We start from the raw sequence: 17875 nt of genomic DNA on the forward strand, positions 1-17875 counted from the left end.
TCTACCTCAACCAGCTTAATGATTAAATGAGCAGATAATTATCATTACAGTTCACCCAGATAACATTTCTTTGGCACAATATTTCATATCCTGTTGTCAGATGCATTTCTAAACTATATATAATAAAATATCAAAAGTAGCAAACAGTAGTAATAAGAAGTATTGTGCAAAAGAGTTTTTTTTTTATTATCTTATTATTTTAGTCTGTGTAATAAATCATCTTTAATGACTAAAGTGCACACAGAAAATCATTGCTGTAAAAAGCAGCATGTGATATAAAAAAAAAAACTAATATTAATTTCACATTTTCTCCATCAGTTGTGTATGATGTCCTGGAACAAAGACAAGAACACAATGCAGTTTACGGTCTTGAAAAAAAAAAACTTTATTCAAAGAGAGATTCAGAGAAGTTTCTGTTTTTCATGCAGAGAAGAGTCAGTTCAGGTAAACAGCGATCATCCTGAGCAGCGAGAGCCTCCATGGCTGAACAGACACAGGAAGTAGCTCCACCTAAACACACTGAAACATTTACAGAACAACACATGAGAAGACGTCAAAGTCCCACCCACAGTGTTTGATTGACAGCTGATCTCTGTGCAGCCAACAAATGCCACAACAATCAGCAACAAACATGAAGACAAGTTTCAGAATTCAAACACACAATTTAACCCACTGTCCCTTAAATGACGTCTGACTGTTGGAGTTTACACAACTCAGCAGTGTCAGAAAAATAAAAAAAACGAAATCCAGCACAGAGAGGCTGAGTGAATGTGGTCTGGACTCTGTGGAGGAGAGTCATGGTTTCAGAGATGCTGTAGAAGGACAGAATACCTGCACTGTGATCCAGGTACACTCCGACTCTGGAGGACCGAGGACCTGAGACGGGAGTTTTCACATTGATGTGCCAAAGCTTATAACTGTTGTTCTCACAATCTAACGCCCAAGATTTGTTATTTCGTCCAAATGCAGATTCATTCCCATCTGCTCTGCTGATATTCTTGTATGCCACTGCTACACAAACTGTTGACCCTCTCCACTCCACCTCCCAGTAACAACGTCCAGTCACACTCTCTCTACTCAGGACCTGATAATAAAAAGTGAATCTGTCTGGGTGATAACAATAAGACTGATGTTTACTCATTAATGTTGCTTGTCTGTTCCCCTCAGATAACAACAGCTTTGTGTTTGCTGTGTTTGGATCCAGTGTCATTTGACGTGAATATCTGAAGAATTCAGCTCTGGTCTTGGGTTCTGGTTGTGAAGACAGTAAAGCATCCACTTCAGCCACTCTCAGTGAGATGTTTGTCCATTCCTCTGTCAGAACGTCCTGTAGTTTATCTCTGACTGCTGACACAGCAGCTGTCACGTCCTCAAAGTAGCTGAGAGGACGGATCCTGATGCCAGATGAGTCTGTAGATCCACTGAGTGGTGACAGTGAGGGGTAGTTGTGTAGAAACTGGTTGTGATCCTGTGTGTGAGAGAGCTGCTTCAGCTCAGCATCTTTCCTCTTCAGCTCAGTGATCTCCTGCTCCAGCTTCTCCTCGAGCTCTTTGACTCGCCTCACTTCAGTTTCCTGCTGGGATCTGAGCTGCCGCTTCACATCAGACCTTCTTTTCTCCATGAGACGGATCAGCTCAGTGAAGATCTTCTGGCTGTCCTCCACTGCTTTTTCAGCAGAGCCATTGATAGCCTCCACCTCCTGTTGAAGCACCTTCACATCTTTCTGTCTGTCCTGGATTCTCTGCTGGATGTTTTGTCGTCTCACCTCCAGCTCTCTCTGCCTCTCAGTCCTTTCTGCTGCAGCTGACACTGTGTCGTGGCCTTTATGTTCATCCACAGAGCAGAGATAACAGATACACTGCTGATCAGTACGGCAGAACATCTTCATCACTTCATCATGATGAGAGCAGATGTTCTCCTGGAGCTTCTTGGAGGGGTCCACCAGCTTGTGTTTTTCAAAGGCAGGTGAGTCATAATGAAGCTGGAGGTGTTTCTCACAGTAAGAGATCAGACAGACCAGACAGGACTTGAGGGCTTTTAGTTTCCTCCCAGTGCAGACATCACAGGCCACATCTTCAGGTCCAGCATAGCAGTGATCAGCAGGAGCAGCCTGGAGTCCAGTCTTCTTCAGCTCCTCCACTAAAGCTGCTAACATGGTGCTTTTCACCAGGACAGGCCTCGGAGTGAAGGACTGCCTACACTGAGGACAGCTGTGGATTTTGTCCTCATCCTCTTCATCCCAGACACCTTTAATACAGTTCATACAGTAGCTGTGTCCACAGGGAATAGTCACCGGATCCTTCAGTAGATCCAGACAGATCGAGCAGGAGAAGGTTTCTCGGTCCAGCTGAACTCCTTTCTGCGCCATTTCACCTCTCAGTGTCAACGACTGTCTGAGTTTCACTTTCTCAGAAGTGAAACCAGATTGAGCTCTGATCTAAACAGCATGTGATTCTGCAGTGAATGGGGCCTGTCAGCTCCTGCACTGCACCACATGTTGGTTAGACCCATCTTCAAAGTGTAGATCTGAAGGGGAGGGAACCAGGAAATATGTACTTCACATACTCTGTAAATGTATATTACCTGTGTATGAGACGTACAGGCGTAGCGCCGCCTGAATCCGGCGTCACAGCCTGTGTCCTCCAGGCAAAAACTGGCCTTGTGTCCCTCGGCCACCTTACGTCCAGTGACGACATCCAGCAGGTCGTAGTTGCTGAAGGCGTCCATGCTGTGGTAGTGCCTGAGGGCGTAAGAGCAGAAAAGAATGACTCACTTGGCTCGAACGAGGCACAGGAATGCCTGTAAGGCCACAATCGTGTGCTCTCGAATGGATTTTTGTCATATCAGAGTGGAGCCAATCACAACATCTAAATGATGTGAGGTCATTTCGCTTTGAGGCTGGGTGAACTCACTGGTGACAGCTGTGCCAGTCCCACTGATATCTTGGCTTGACAGGGAGGAAGTCTGTGGTGCCTTGGTTCTTCACTTTTTGGGGGAACCGCAGGAGAACTCTGAAGTCGATGTCTCTCACGGCGGGTCCATAAGCCGACCTTGGATGGATCACATGGGAAACGGGCATAAGCTGCGTTGGAAAGTGCTACTGGCTGAGCTCCCGGGGCTAGTTTTCTGGAGTGCAAAGGGTTTGTTCCATTGTGCTTAATGCTTTTGGGAAAACCAACCCAGAACATTTATATCTTGGCAGGACATCATGTTGGAGAATCATTGCTCCATATTAACATCAAACAGTTTTTGTAACTCTATCAACAGAAGGGTTATCCTGCCACAGTGAAAAGTTAGACAGACACACAGTAATTGAAAGTAAAGTAAAACGGCCAAAAGTCGTGCGAAAACAAGTAAAATTAACCTTCAGTGAGCAGTAAAACAAAGGAAGTGTGTGTGTATGTGTGTGTGTGTGTGTGTGTGTGTGTGTGTATGTGTGCTGAAGAAGTGACTCATTCTGGCAGCACAGATTACCTGGCCAGACAGTTCTCCTCAGCTGCACAGCGGAGCGCATACATCTGCATGCGCTGGATATAAGCACCTGCCTGGATGGCATACGGGTCTGGCACGAGGTCTGGCAGTCCTGGGAGAGGAAGTTAAAGGGACAATCCATGTTTTTTATTTCCTTCTGTAATTCTGTGATCTTAATGTTGCCAGTTTATTCATTCTGAGAACAATTCCCTGAGATAGACAGAGTCTGGGCTGGAAATAAGAGGAGCTGTTTGTGTTCGTTGGCATAATTCAAAGTGTTTTACATTCCTGAGCTGTCAGTCCAGGATCCAAAGGCCAAATAAGATTTTTTCCCTGATTCTCATTCAGTTTTTTCCTCTCAGCAAGTGAGGCCTGAGACTGGCTTAAAACCAGCTGATTTAAAACGGTTTTTTTTAATGCAGTGGATAATTATTGAGAAGGTTTAATCCAAACTGACGCATCCACTGGACCATCATGTTAGTCTAAGATCATTTAAATCCATGTCAATTAAGAAGGCTAAGCTCATTCCATACAATTAGGACACTTAACTCACCATTTTGGAAATATCTCGTTCCGTATCCCGTGCCAGGCGGACGGTGCGTGCGGGCCACTGACCTCCCTCTTGTGGGATACATGTTGTGGAAAACAGAATTCCTGTGGTTTTTAAACGGGTTTCGAGGGTCGTCGTTAACCATGCCCTCTCCATTAACGGCTGCCTCGTTTGAAACATCCTCACTAGGGGCAGTGAATGGAGCAGGAGCCTCAGATTCCCTTTGTGGAAATGCTGAGATGGCGTGATCTGTCTGCGCGGGTTGTCTGTCTGCGGAGACAGACATCTCTGGCACCCCGCGTAACTGCTGGTATTGCGCACCGGGCCCTGGTTCTCCTCCCCTGGTGTGCAGTGCGGTGGCAGGCCTGCCTGGAAAGTCTGTGAACCTCCCCGGTGCAGAGGCATTGATGGTGTTGCTGTGTTCAGGGTTAAGGCGTCGTGCGCCTGGATAACCCGCGGCTCCTGCTCCGGAAGGACGCTCAGGCTGCTCTCTGGTCCCTGACGCACGACCGGTAAAAGGCGCATACTGTCTAACAGCGTGTCCTGGCGCGATAGATCCTGGCTCCACAGCCTGATCAGTCCTGAGCTGTCTGGACTCAGCCTGTCCGGGTCTTACGAGCGTCGCTCCCCTATGCGCTCCCGGCATTTGCCTTCTGGTGGCATCCCTCCTGCTGCTCACATAAACCCTCGACAGGCTTCTGGACCGAACCGGAGCCTGGTACTCTAATCCAGTGCTCATTAAACTATAAACTTGCCCGTTGTTCTCCCACTGAATGCGGTGCCGCCAAGGGCCGGCTGTGCGCTGCTGCTGCCCAAAGATGAGGGGGAGTATTCCTTGGAACAAGTATAAAAATAAAAGTGACCATTTTGCCATGGCAGTAAAACTAGAAAAAAGAATCCCCTCCTGTAAATCAGCGATAAATGAGAGTATGAGATGAATTGCGCGCACAGATGTTGCTTTGTGGGGAGTGGATGAAAAGCAGGAGTGCGCTCTCAGTTCCAGCTTTTACGCAGAGCCACATATCAGTTCTCAGGAGGACTGACAAGTGGAGAGGAGAGGAGGGCCTGAGCCTTTTTTCCTGGTCATTTATCGAATTCACCCAGTTACTTGAGCAAAGTCAGACTTTCAAGAAAATTTAACCCATGCCTGGCCGTGGTTGACTTCTGTTACACAAGACTTACACAAGGACGTTTGCTTAGTCAACTTTACGCACGGGTGTGAACTGAAGTCATCTAAATGCTACCGTTCAATCTGGGACCAGTTCGGCCAGCAGAGGAGAAAACAAAAGTTATCTCCTGGAAAAGGTCATGTTTTGATTTCACCTTCAAACAGTCCATAGATGAAAATATAAACAGCGGCAGAAAGAAGTTAAGTGAGGTTCGCTGTGTTAAAATGTCGTTAGAGAAATGAAGTCATCTTTTTTTCTCCATCTCATTCAGGCAGCTACCACACACGGTCCGCCTATCAACATTAATAAACACATATCAGATGCTAGTTGTGAGCCAAATATATTCACACGGTGCAACAGCTGTGAGGGACTGAGCTGCACAGCTTCACTGCGCTGCGCCGCTTCACTGCGGCACTAACCTCCACCACACGGCGGCAGGATGCATCTACTGTTTGTGCTACATCCTGCCGGCACTGCTGCTCTTTAGGAGCTTTTTATCATCCACCATCATCCTCAGAGAATCTGCAGGTCCAGTGACAGAAAAACGCTTTTTATTGTTAATGATATACTTCCTGAATTTGCTTTGTGTTTTGCGCATGCGCTGTCGTCTCCAACTATATCGTCAACTTCATTATTATTTCGGTGAGGTTTAAGTTTAATGTATATAGCAGCAAATTTAAGAACTGTTTAACTATTTTCATAAACAAACCACATTTTCTCAATTATAAATGATGTATTATGCATTATTGTGCATTATTACTGTTATTATTATTATTGTTATTATTATTATTATTATTAGTAGTAGTAGTAGTAGTAGTAATTTTGCCTTATTTGCTCTTCACCTCATTTTATAAATCCATAAAAAATGTTTTAATCTGGCGTCCTCTTTCATGGCCAGTGTTTGACAAACATTCATGTCATTTTTGTCCTTTATCTGCGAATAAATTTGTTCTAACTTTCAGTGTCTGATGCTATAATCCTACATCTATGTGTCAAAACATTAAAAAACTATTAATTAATTAATTTCATCATCATATTCTTTCAGTGATAGTTGTTGATGAGTCTCTTTTAGTCTATCCACAGCATCCACTCACTTCTCAGTCGTTTACTTTGCACATTACCATTCATTCATCAACTCATCGACACATTCTCTCCCATCCTTTCAAAACATAAGCTACCCACCTTTTCACCTCCATCTTTTAGTGAAGCTCAGGCCGTACGCAGGCGTAGGCGTAGGCACAGGTGCGGGCTCAAGTGCAGCTCAGGTTCAAAGGTCAATAACCTTGAAGCCTTCAAGATTTTACGTGACACAGTAAACGTACAACACATATGTGATTCATTCATGCATCCTGTCTACCTCAACCAGCTTAATGATTAAATGAGCAGATAATTATCATTACAGTTCACCCAGATAACATTTCTTTGGCACAATATTTCATATCCTGTTGTCAGATGCATTTCTAAACTATATATAATAAAATATCAAAAGTAGCAAACAGTAGTAATAAGAAGTATTGTGCAAAAGAGTTTTTTTTTTATTATCTTATTATTTTAGTCTGTGTAATAAATCATCTTTAATGACTAAAGTGCACACAGAAAATCATTGCTGTAAAAAGCAGCATGTGATATAAAAAAAAAAACTAATATTAATTTCACATTTTCTCCATCAGTTGTGTATGATGTCCTGGAACAAAGACAAGAACACAATGCAGTTTACGGTCTTGAAAAAAAAAAACTTTATTCAAAGAGAGATTCAGAGAAGTTTCTGTTTTTCATGCAGAGAAGAGTCAGTTCAGGTAAACAGCGATCATCCTGAGCAGCGAGAGCCTCCATGGCTGAACAGACACAGGAAGTAGCTCCACCTAAACACACTGAAACATTTACAGAACAACACATGAGAAGACGTCAAAGTCCCACCCACAGTGTTTGATTGACAGCTGATCTCTGTGCAGCCAACAAATGCCACAACAATCAGCAACAAACATGAAGACAAGTTTCAGAATTCAAACACACAATTTAACCCACTGTCCCTTAAATGACGTCTGACTGTTGGAGTTTACACAACTCAGCAGTGTCAGAAAAATAAAAAAAACGAAATCCAGCACAGAGAGGCTGAGTGAATGTGGTCTGGACTCTGTGGAGGAGAGTCATGGTTTCAGAGATGCTGTAGAAGGACAGAATACCTGCACTGTGATCCAGGTACACTCCGACTCTGGAGGACCGAGGACCTGAGACGGGAGTTTTCACATTGATGTGCCAAAGCTTATAACTGTTGTTCTCACAATCTAACGCCCAAGATTTGTTATTTCGTCCAAATGCAGATTCATTCCCATCTGCTCTGCTGATATTCTTGTATGCCACTGCTACACAAACTGTTGACCCTCTCCACTCCACCTCCCAGTAACAACGTCCAGTCACACTCTCTCTACTCAGGACCTGATAATAAAAAGTGAATCTGTCTGGGTGATAACAATAAGACTGATGTTTACTCATTAATGTTGCTTGTCTGTTCCCCTCAGATAACAACAGCTTTGTGTTTGCTGTGTTTGGATCCAGTGTCATTTGACGTGAATATCTGAAGAATTCAGCTCTGGTCTTGGGTTCTGGTTGTGAAGACAGTAAAGCATCCACTTCAGCCACTCTCAGTGAGATGTTTGTCCATTCCTCTGTCAGAACGTCCTGTAGTTTATCTCTGACTGCTGACACAGCAGCTGTCACGTCCTCAAAGTAGCTGAGAGGACGGATCCTGATGCCGGATGAGTCTGTAGATCCACTGAGTGGTGACAGTGAGGGGTAGTTGTGTAGAAACTGGTTGTGATCCTGTGTGTGAGAGAGCTGCTTCAGCTCAGCATCTTTCCTCTTCAGCTCAGTGATCTCCTGCTCCAGCTTCTCCTCGAGCTCTTTGACTCGCCTCACTTCAGTTTCCTGCTGGGATCTGAGCTGCCGCTTCACATCAGACCTTCTTTTCTCCATGAGACGGATCAGCTCAGTGAAGATCTTCTGGCTGTCCTCCACTGCTTTTTCAGCAGAGCCATTGATAGCCTCCACCTCCTGTTGAAGCACCTTCACATCTTTCTGTCTGTCCTGGATTCTCTGCTGGATGTTTTGTCGTCTCACCTCCAGCTCTCTCTGCCTCTCAGTCCTTTCTGCTGCAGCTGACACTGTGTCGTGGCCTTTATGTTCATCCACAGAGCAGAGATAACAGATACACTGCTGATCAGTACGGCAGAACATCTTCATCACTTCATCATGATGAGAGCAGATGTTCTCCTGGAGCTTCTTGGAGGGGTCCACCAGCTTGTGTTTCTTTAATGAGGCTGCGTCATAATGAGGATGGAGGTGTTTCTCACAGTAAGAGGCCAGACAGACCAGACAGGACTTGAGGACTTTCAGTTTCCTCCCAGTGCAGACATCACAGGCCACATCTTCAGGTCCAGCATAGCAGTGATCAGCAGGAGCAGCCTGGAGTCCAGTCTTCTTCAGCTTCTCCACTAAAGCTGCTAACATGGTGCTTTTCACCAGGACAGGCCTCGGAGTGAAGGACTGCCTACAGTGAGGGCAACTGGGGATTTTCTTCTCATCCTCTTCATCCCAGAAGCCTTTAATACAGTTCATGCAGTAGCTGTGTCCACAGGGAATAGTCACCGGATCCTTCAGTGGATCCAGACAGATTGAGCAGGAGAAGGTTTCTCGGTCCAGCTGAACTCCTTTCTGCGCCATTTCACCTCTCAGTGTCAACGACTGTCTGAGTTTCACTTTCTCAGAAGTGAAACCAGTTTGCGCTCTGATCTGAACAGCATGTGTTTCTGCAGTGAATGGGGCCTGTCAGCTCCTGCACTGCACCACATGTTGGTTAGACCCATCTTCAAAGTGTAGATCTGAAGGGGAGGGAACCAGGAAATATGTGGACAGAGTGGAGCTGCTGTGTTGGAGAGCACGAAGAAGAGGGAGGGGTTATCAAGCTCTGATTTATTCAAGAAGACGAGCAGTTTGAGAGAGATACTGTGTGTTCAACACTTGTTTACAACAGAGCTCATTTCTCATTTCAAACCACTTCTCACTTCAGCTTTTAGGAGGTCAACTCTGATTAGAATCAGAGGGTTTGGAGATGATCCCTGTTTTCATTGAGGACATAGTAATGTATGTCATGAAATGCAGTGGTCCCCAACCCTTTTTATCACCGTGGACCGGTCAACGCTTGACATTTTCAGATTAGCATGCAGAGTTAGCTATTAGCATCTCGCGATCTGGTCCGGGCCTTGTTTGGTTTTGCACAGAATGTGGTGAGGAAGAAACGACTTCTTGAAGGTAAGACAGCTCATGCTGTTCCTGAGTGTTTATGGCTGTTTAATGAATTGTTCCAGTGTTTGTCGGACTCTGCGATTAGTGCTTTGATGATCAGTTTAATGTGAATTTTGACTTTCAGTGCAGGACTTGGTGACCACTGACAGAGACGGCAAAAAGATGCAAACGGATCCTGTGAATGGAAATGTATCACACTATGCTTCTAATATTTCACTGATGCATCTAAGGGTTAAGAATTTGCTTTTGCACGTGCACTGTGCTGCACCAAACTCCATGACTCATGTAAAACAGCTTCTGCTTGACTGTGGACTGGACTGAACCTTTTGTATAGACATCACACAAGAAGACATGCATAAATCAATTTTCTAACATGGCTATCAATGGAAGATTGTGGCATCACCAATTTTAGTATTTTCAAATACTTTCCAGCACTTTGATTTCTTGAAGACTTTTGAAAGGTGATATATTTATGAGACTTGAAGAGGTTAAAAGAGTTTTTGTTGCAATTTATTTATTTATTCAAGATAAGATAGAACTTTGTTAATCGCCAGCTGGGAAAATTCGTTTTTTACATGCAGGAGCAATGGAAATAGCAATAGCAAGGCAATGGAAAATAACAAATACAAAATACAAAATAAGAAGTTGACAATATATACGGACATTTTATTCAAAAGACGCTAAAAAAATTTTGCTGATGGAAAATATTTAGAAATATTGACCAATTGCACAAGGAGTTGATAAAATTGAACATGGTTGGTTTGGATTACTGAAATACAGCGATTGCGCCATTGCAACAGGGCAAATTATGGTCTGTCCTGTAATGTGTGTATTGCTATCATATTAGTCTCAGGTTTCTCTTCTAGTTTTTTTCTACTCTGAACAAATGAAAAGAAGATTAATCATTGTCAGACTCTTGTTCATTGACTGCATATAAAGATTCACGTTGTCAACACAATAATAATATCAGCGCCATAATGTCAGACAGTGAGACTGACTGACTGTTGAACACTGAACTTTCAGGTGTTTCAGGAGGAAATCTGCCTCAGTTTTACTCTCATATTAGTTTCACATGTTTTCCATCAGATTTGTGTGATATCCAGGAATGAAGACAAGAAGAAAACACTGTTCATTCTTATAATTAAAAAAACTGTATTCATTATGTAAAGCTTCAATCAATAAAGTCTGTTCAATGACTCTTGTTCAGTGATTTCATGCACAGATTCACTTCATCCACACAATCAGCTTGTTTGACCAGCATCTCAGCTATGTGAAAGAAAACAACGAGTGTTCGTACTGATTATGATCATGTTAATAACAAATAAATGTAAATGTATCATAGATTTATGAGAAAAGAACATGTAGGATAAAGGACGTTCTGCTGCTTTCTCTCTAAACACTCGTGCAGTGGAGGAGAAACAACAACATACAAATAAATCAACACAAACACTCAACAAACATGTAGAGCTCAGACAAGTTTCTGTTTTCATGCAGAGAAGAGTCAGTTCAGGTAAACAGCGATCATCCTGAGCAGTGAGAGCCTCTATGGCTGAACAGACACAGGAAGGAGCTCCACCTAAACACACTCAAACATTTACAGAACAACACATGTCGTCAAAGACCCACCCACAGCGTTTGATTGACATCTGATCTCTGTGCAGTGAACAAATGCCACAACAATCAGTTCTCAGCAACAAACATGAAGACAAGTTTCACAATTCAAACACACAATTTAACCCTCTGTCCCTTAAATGACTCCTGACTGTTGGAGTTTACACAACTCAGCAGAGTCTCCAGGAGAACACCAAAACTGAAATCCAGCACAAAGAGGCTGAGTGAATGTGGTCTGGACTCTGTGGAGGAGAGTCATGGTTTCAGAGATGCTGTAGAAGGACAGAATACCTGCACTGCGATCCAGGTACACTCCGACTCTGGAGGACCGAGGACCTGAGACGGGAGTTTCCACATTGTTGTGCCAAAAGTGATAACTATGGTTGTAACAATGTAACGCCCAAGATTCGTTATTTCGTCCAAATACAAATTCATCCGACCCCCCTGTTCTGCTGATATTCTTGTATGCGACTGCCACACAAACTAATGTCCCTCTCCACTTCACCTCCCAGTAACAACGTCCAGTCAGACTCTCTCTACTCAGGACCTGATAATAAAAAGTGAATCTGTCTGGGTGATAACAATAAGACTGATGTTTACTCATGAATGTTGCTTTTCTGTTCCCCTCAGATAACAACAGCTTTGTGTTTGCTGTGTTTGGATCCAGTGTCATTTGACGTGAATATCTGAAGAATTCAGCTCTGGTCTTGGGTTCTGGTTGTGAAGACAGTAAAGCATCCACTTCAGCCACTCTCAGTGAGATGTTTGTCCATTCCTCTGTCAGAACGTCCTGTAGTTTATCTCTGACTGCTGACACAGCAGCTGTCACCTCCTCAAAGTAGCTGAGAGGACGGATCCTGATGCCAGATGAGTCTGTAGATCCACTGAGTGGTGACAGTGAGGGGTAGTTGTGTAGAAACTGGTTGTGATCCTGTGTGTGTGAGAGCTGCTTCAGCTCAGCATCTTTCCTCTTCAGCTCAGTGATCTCCTGCTCCAGCTTCTCCTCGAGCTCTTTGACTCGCCTCACTTCAGTTTCCTGCTGGGATCTGAGCTGCCGCTTCACATCAGACCTTCTTTTCTCCATGAGACGGATCAGCTCAGTGAAGATCTTCTGGCTGTCCTCCACTGCTTTATCAGTGGAGCAAATGATAGCCTCCACCTCCTGTTGAAGCACCTTCATATCTTTCTGTCTGCCCTGGATTCTCTGCTGGATGTTTTGTCGTCTCACCTCCAGCTCTCTCTGCCTCTCAGTCCTTTCTGCTGCAGCTGACACTGTGTCGTGGCCTTTATGTTCATCCACAGAGCAGAGATAACAGATACACTGCTGATCAGTACGGCAGAACATCTTCATCACTTCATCATGATGAGAGCAGATGTTCTCCTGGAGCTTCTTGGAGGGGTCCACCAGCTTGTGTTTCTTTAATGAGGCTGCGTCATAATGAGGATGGAGGTGTTTCTCACAGTAAGAGGCCAGACAGACCAGACAGGACTTGAGGGCTTTCAGTTTCCTCCCAGTGCAGACATCACAGGCCACATCTTCAGGTCCAGCATAGCAGTGATCAGCAGGAGCAGCCTGGAGTCCAGTCTTCTTCAGCTTCTCCACTAAAGCTGCTAACATGGTGCTTTTCACCAGGACAGGCCTCGGAGTGAAGGACTGCCTACAGTGAGGGCAACTGGGGATTTTCTTCTCATCCTCTTCATCCCAGAAGCCTTTAATACAGTTCATGCAGTAGCTGTGTCCACAGGGAATAGTCACCGGATCCTTCAGTAGATCCAGACAGATTGAGCAGGAGAAGGTTTCTCGGTCCAGCTGAACTCCTTTCTGCGCCATTTCACCTCTCAGTGTCAACGACTGTCTGAGTTTCACTTTCTCAGAAGTGAAACCAGTTTGCGCTCTGATCTGAACAGCATGTGTTTCTGCAGTGAATGGGGCCTGTCAGCTCCTGCACTGCACCACATGTTGGTTAGACCCATCTTCAAAGTGTAGATCTGAAGGGGAGGGAACCAGGAAATATGTGGACAGAGTGGAGCTGCTGTGTTGGAGAGCACGAAGAAGAGGGAGGGGTTATCAAGCTCTGATTTATTCAAGAAGACGAGCAGTTTGAGAGAGATACTGTGTGTTCAACACTTGTTTACAACAGAGCTCATTTCTCATTTCAAACCACTGCTCACTTCAGCTTTTGGGAGATCAACTCTGACTAGAATCAGAGGGTTCGGAGATGCTCACCAGATTTAAGAATGAGCTCTTCTGTTCTCCTAAAATACAGCTTGATGAAAGTTTTTTAGTGATTAAAATATTTCAAATCCAGTGGATGAAAATAGAGAATTTAAATCGTGAAGCCCTTAAATTATTTCTATTTCAAACAGGTTCATTTCAGAATATTGCATCTCTGAGTCCCAGAGAACCTGAATGCACCAGATCATCGTTTGGCTCTGCAGTTCAGCTGTCATGACTGGATGACTCTGCAACATGTCCAGTTTTATACATATCCGTTCAGTTTGGTCACAATGAATCAATGTCAGCAACTTTAGTTCCTAATTTTAATGCTTTGACTGTCAATACAGTTATTCACACAGCACATCAGCATTAAAACAACCTTCTAGTACAAGCACATCAGCGTGAAGCTGAACTTTGGTGACTGGCGAGATGTAGAGAAAATAAGGCAGATGACTATTAAAAGAAAGTCAAACACGTGAGGTTACTGAGCTTAAATAAGGGCAGAGTGTAGCCTAAACAAACAAACGCAAACTCCATCAAATCAATCAGCCTGTTCGTAACATTTTCCATAAAACCAAACAAAAGCAATCACTTCTTCAAATGCAAACAAAAGACTCTCTTCTTAACACTAGGGGTACAAGGAACACACGCTGGACTGACATGTAACACTGGGTAGGCACAAGACAATCTGGCACAGGACAGGGGAAACGCAGACAATATATACACAAGGTAGCAAGGAACAGGTGGATCCAATCAGGGCGGGGCAGACAATCAGACAGGCGGGAAACACCAGGAAGTCAAGGGCCTGAAACGAGAGGAGAATTAGTTTTCACAATAAGACAGGAAGTGCAAGACACAGACCAGACACCAGTGAGCAACACCTCAACAGACCCGAGGAGATGTAACAAGGAATTGCAGCTCAAAGTGGTTTACAAGAAAGAAATCACATACACCAAGAGAGCTTTACATAGAAAAGACAGAATGGACATATATAAAAAGAATGCAAAATAAGATCTAAAATAAAACCCAGTTGATTACAAGACACAGAATGAAATAATAATAAAACATAAGTAAAAATAGAGTGGAATCAGGATGGAAATAAAAATGAGGCTAAAGCATCGAATCACAGCATGAAGAAATAAATGTGAGGCGAAGAACAAAAGTTTCAGGCCTGTATCAGGAATCACAGCTTGTTAAAGGCTCAAGTGAAGAGATCAGTTTTTAGCTTTCTGCTTTATAAGCGTAGTGTGAGTTCATGCTGTGACTTAAAGTCTGTGTGTGCCTGAGAAACCGAAGCATAATTTACATTGCAGGAGAAAATTAGTAAAGTAAAAGCAAGTGGTGTCAAGCCAAGGAACACAAATATAAAAGGAAAAACAATAACATCTAAACTAAGTCAGTGATGTAACAAAGCAAAGCTAGCTTTAAAACAGATATATTAAAAATATCTTTATTTCTGATTAGAAACCTTCATAAATCCATTTTCAGCCTAATAGTCCCACCATACGTGCATATTTGATTTTACGTGCAATGGCAGCATTCAGTTTTGATGCAGGAAGTCGTGTGCCCTACATGTAGGGTGGTGGAGGAGAGGAGGCGTGTGGTGGAGGGTGGATCATATTTTCATGCAGGAGATTGACGTTTGCTGCCGTCACATGACTGTAATGACCATATACATCTTTTCCATGGGCAGACATTGTAGAAACAAAGATTTTTAAAATGCCGCTTGATGACAGTTTTGCCGAATTTTGTAATATTGACATTCTTCTTCTGTGATAGGGTTACATTTTTCCATTTTTATTGTCCGTCATTTTTAACTATATGATTTTTTGTTTTTGTTTCTGGTACAAATAACTAACTAATGACAACCGAGACTGGCCCAGGAGCTCAGAGACATGTCACTGTCTTTGTCAGCCTTTTAAATAAAGGTGATTGAGGAGATAAATACCACACTGGGTCCTTTGTGGTAACATTCACGTGCACAACTTATTTCTCTGATGTTCAGAGTGCTTACATTCAACTTGCACATAGAACACAAGTATTTGCCAGTGAGCTCTTATCAGTGCAAATATACAGCACATAGCACAGTCATGGGGAGGGCAAAGCTTCGTGACTTAATGAGGGAAGGGTCCTCTCTGTCAGAACCAGCAGCACAAGTTGCTAGAAACTGTTCTACCAGCAGGAGGCGACAGAGTTCCACTGAAAGTTCACCAGTGTGAGGAAACGTGTCAGGACAGGAGAGTTATTTTATTCTGTGTGATTGTCTGTCAGACAGCGACGACTGAAGCTGAATGTCTGTTTATTTTTGTTTCCACAACACAGCTATACTGATTTTAGATGCACCACCAACTCTTCACAACACTGGGTTTTGATTTCCAGTGGCAGAAGACGCATTCAGATCCAGATATCCTGGACTGCCCTCTGTACATATATATACACACCTATGTACAAGAGAGATATAAACAGATTATATTGCACGGATAGGAATTTATTGCACCATGTATCTTATGTCACTTAAGTCACTTCATGACTATGGAGGTTGGAGCCACAGGCCTGAAGTCATTGTTGTCCACAGGACATAGTTTTTTTTAGCAACCGAAGTGATTACTGATTTTTTTTCCAGAGACTGGGGATGGTGTATGAATCCACAGATCTCTGGAAGATGGGGTACCAAGCTGTTGTAAGCTCCTCTGCACAGGATTTGAGCAGAAAAGCAGATATCCCACCTGGTCCTGTGACCTTTTTGGTGCAAACAGACCTGAACATGGATTGGACCCTATGAGGATGAATCACCAGCTTTGGATCCTGCTCAGCTGCTGAAATCGACCTCAGGACCTCCTCACATTCAGAGGAGAAGTCCTGGATTTCAAATCTTAAATAAAAGTAATTCAGCTCTGTTGCCCTCTGCTGGTCATTCAGGGTGCTGAGACGTTTCTGAGCAGGAGTCGTGTTGGTGATTCTCCTCATAGTGTCCCACATTTAGTGTGTTAGGTGTGGGCTCAGGTGCAGCTCAGGTTCAAAGGTCAATCACCTTGAAGCCTTCAAGATTTTACGTGACACAGTAAACGTACAACACATAACTATGTGATTCATTCATGCATCCTGTTTACCTCAACCAGCTTAATGATTAAATGAGCAGATAATTATCATTACAGCTCACCCAGATTACATTTCTTTGGCACAATATTTCATATCCTGTTGTCAGATACATTTCTGATTGACATTAGCTGACAGCTTTGTTTAAAAACCAAACATGAGTATTTTCATGTGTACATATTCTTGAAATGGGACAAATTGTGCATAAAAGGCTGTGGTGGAAGATCTTTTACTAAAGTAAAAGTAGCAGTACCACAGTGTAAAAATACTCAAGTTAAAGTCCTGCATTTAAAATCTTAAGTAAAAGTATGCAAGCAGGCCCTGTTAGCATTAAACTCACCAAGAGCCAAAAGTTAAAGTGCTTTCTATGCAAAACAGCTCACTGAAAAAAAATATACATTATAAGTAGTGATGCAGCAATGCAGCAAGGTGGAGCTAATCTCAACTACTTTATATACTGCTGGTGTCTTTACCTTTAATAACACATCGTAATTTATTAGTTAATTGTATTTTGTATTCAAAAAAGTACACCAAAGCTGTTCATGAATGTAGCAGAAAAAGTGCAATATTTGCCTGCAATGTGGTGGAGAACAAGTGCAAAGTGGTATAAAAATGAAATACCCAAGCACCGAAGCACAGTACTTGAGTAAATGTACTCAGTTACATTCAGCTACTGGTTCCTGAGGACGTCAGACAAGCTGAGCTCATTAAGTGGCTGCTAAACATCATCTCAAGCCGTCACAACAGAAATGGTTTCATTAAATGCATGTATTCATGAGCACTGTACAACTGAGTACAAGCTGGGATGCACTGAGTGCAACAAATAAACCGATGTGCAGCCTGTTGCTATTTAACTGTTGTAATCTAACTGAAGACTATCAACACATCACTATCACACAACTTGGTCTGTTTGATCTCATGTAGAGTAAGATACACACTCTGGTCCACAGAGGAGTCTTGCAGTATTTGTCACCTCTCAGATGAAGCACTAAATAGGGCATCGGGGTGGTGAGCCGGCGTGCTTTTCTATTCTTAGTCAAAGAACCCTTCCCCTGGTCCAAAGTGCTGCCCGCCCCCGCTCTCTGCTGCAGTCCACGTTTATAAGAGCCACAGATCCTCGGCACTGGTTTGGCACAAGACCTCCCGAGCAGGACATGTAACCCACAAAATGTAGCCAGTAAGTATTGACGTCGAATTGAGTCTTTCTTGTGTGTCTGACCTGAAAGTAAACAAATCACAACAAATGTTGCCACAAAAACTAATCTTTACTGTAAAGTAGGAATGTGTGGAAATAAAATAAACAGTTTGTGGTTGTTTTCTTGGTACACCTACAGCAGCAGCAGCAGCAGATCTTTCCCCGTGTGAAAGACTAATTCTTTTACGCTTTGAATATATCTTATCCCATGAATCTAGGTGTCCAGGGCTGCTCACAGCTTTGCTTCTTGTGAGATTTAACGA

The 17875-nt window shown here is 43.3% G+C and overlaps 4 protein-coding genes across 4 annotated transcripts; all 4 read right to left on the bottom strand.

The window, feature by feature from the left end:
* Nucleotides 1-366: 366 nt before the first annotated feature.
* On the bottom strand, nt 367-4895 carry LOC121615542 (lysyl oxidase homolog 1-like). Its single transcript, XM_041949920.1, has 5 exons — nt 4025-4895; nt 3475-3583; nt 2913-3050; nt 2584-2740; nt 367-519 (listed from the first exon to the last, which is right to left on the bottom strand). The coding sequence occupies exons 1-5, from the start codon at nt 4893-4895 to the stop codon at nt 511-513; spliced, it is 1284 nt and encodes a 427-aa protein (XP_041805854.1). The 3' UTR covers nt 367-510.
* On the bottom strand, nt 389-2383 carry LOC121615543 (E3 ubiquitin/ISG15 ligase TRIM25-like). The gene has a single exon (XM_041949921.1). It carries the CDS (start codon nt 2366-2368, stop codon nt 680-682), a length of 1689 nt encoding a protein of 562 aa, XP_041805855.1. The 5' UTR covers nt 2369-2383; the 3' UTR covers nt 389-679.
* Nucleotides 4896-6908: 2013 nt separating the features above from the next.
* On the bottom strand, nt 6909-8942 carry LOC121615541 (E3 ubiquitin/ISG15 ligase TRIM25-like). The gene has a single exon (XM_041949919.1). It carries the CDS (start codon nt 8908-8910, stop codon nt 7222-7224), a length of 1689 nt encoding a protein of 562 aa, XP_041805853.1. The 5' UTR covers nt 8911-8942; the 3' UTR covers nt 6909-7221.
* Nucleotides 8943-9987: 1045 nt separating this feature from the next.
* Nucleotides 9988-13009, bottom strand: LOC121615540 (tripartite motif-containing protein 16-like). Its single transcript, XM_041949918.1, has one exon. It carries the CDS (start codon nt 12932-12934, stop codon nt 11240-11242), a length of 1695 nt encoding a protein of 564 aa, XP_041805852.1. The 5' UTR covers nt 12935-13009; the 3' UTR covers nt 9988-11239.
* Between the last annotated feature and the right edge of the window lie 4866 nt (nt 13010-17875).

This window comes from Chelmon rostratus, chromosome 12, assembly GCF_017976325.1.
Source record: "Chelmon rostratus isolate fCheRos1 chromosome 12, fCheRos1.pri, whole genome shotgun sequence".
In the NCBI taxonomy this organism is placed as follows: domain Eukaryota; kingdom Metazoa; phylum Chordata; class Actinopteri; order Chaetodontiformes; family Chaetodontidae; genus Chelmon; species Chelmon rostratus.

Coding starts and splice junctions, on each gene's coding strand:
- LOC121615540 (XM_041949918.1), bottom strand. CDS start 12,934: ATGGCGCAGAAAGGAGTTCAGCTGGACCGAGAAACCTTCTCCTGCTCA.
- LOC121615543 (XM_041949921.1), bottom strand. CDS start 2,368: ATGGCGCAGAAAGGAGTTCAGCTGGACCGAGAAACCTTCTCCTGCTCG.
- LOC121615542 (XM_041949920.1), bottom strand. CDS start 4,895: ATGGCAAAATGGTCACTTTTATTTTTATACTTGTTCCAAGGAATACTC. Junction 3,584..4,024: donor AACGAGATATTTCCAAAATG/GTGAGTTAAGTG, acceptor TTCCTCTCCCAG/GACTGCCAGACCTCGTGCCA. Junction 3,051..3,474: donor GAGGAGAACTGTCTGGCCAG/GTAATCTGTGCT, acceptor GATCCATCCAAG/GTCGGCTTATGGACCCGCCG.
- LOC121615541 (XM_041949919.1), bottom strand. CDS start 8,910: ATGGCGCAGAAAGGAGTTCAGCTGGACCGAGAAACCTTCTCCTGCTCA.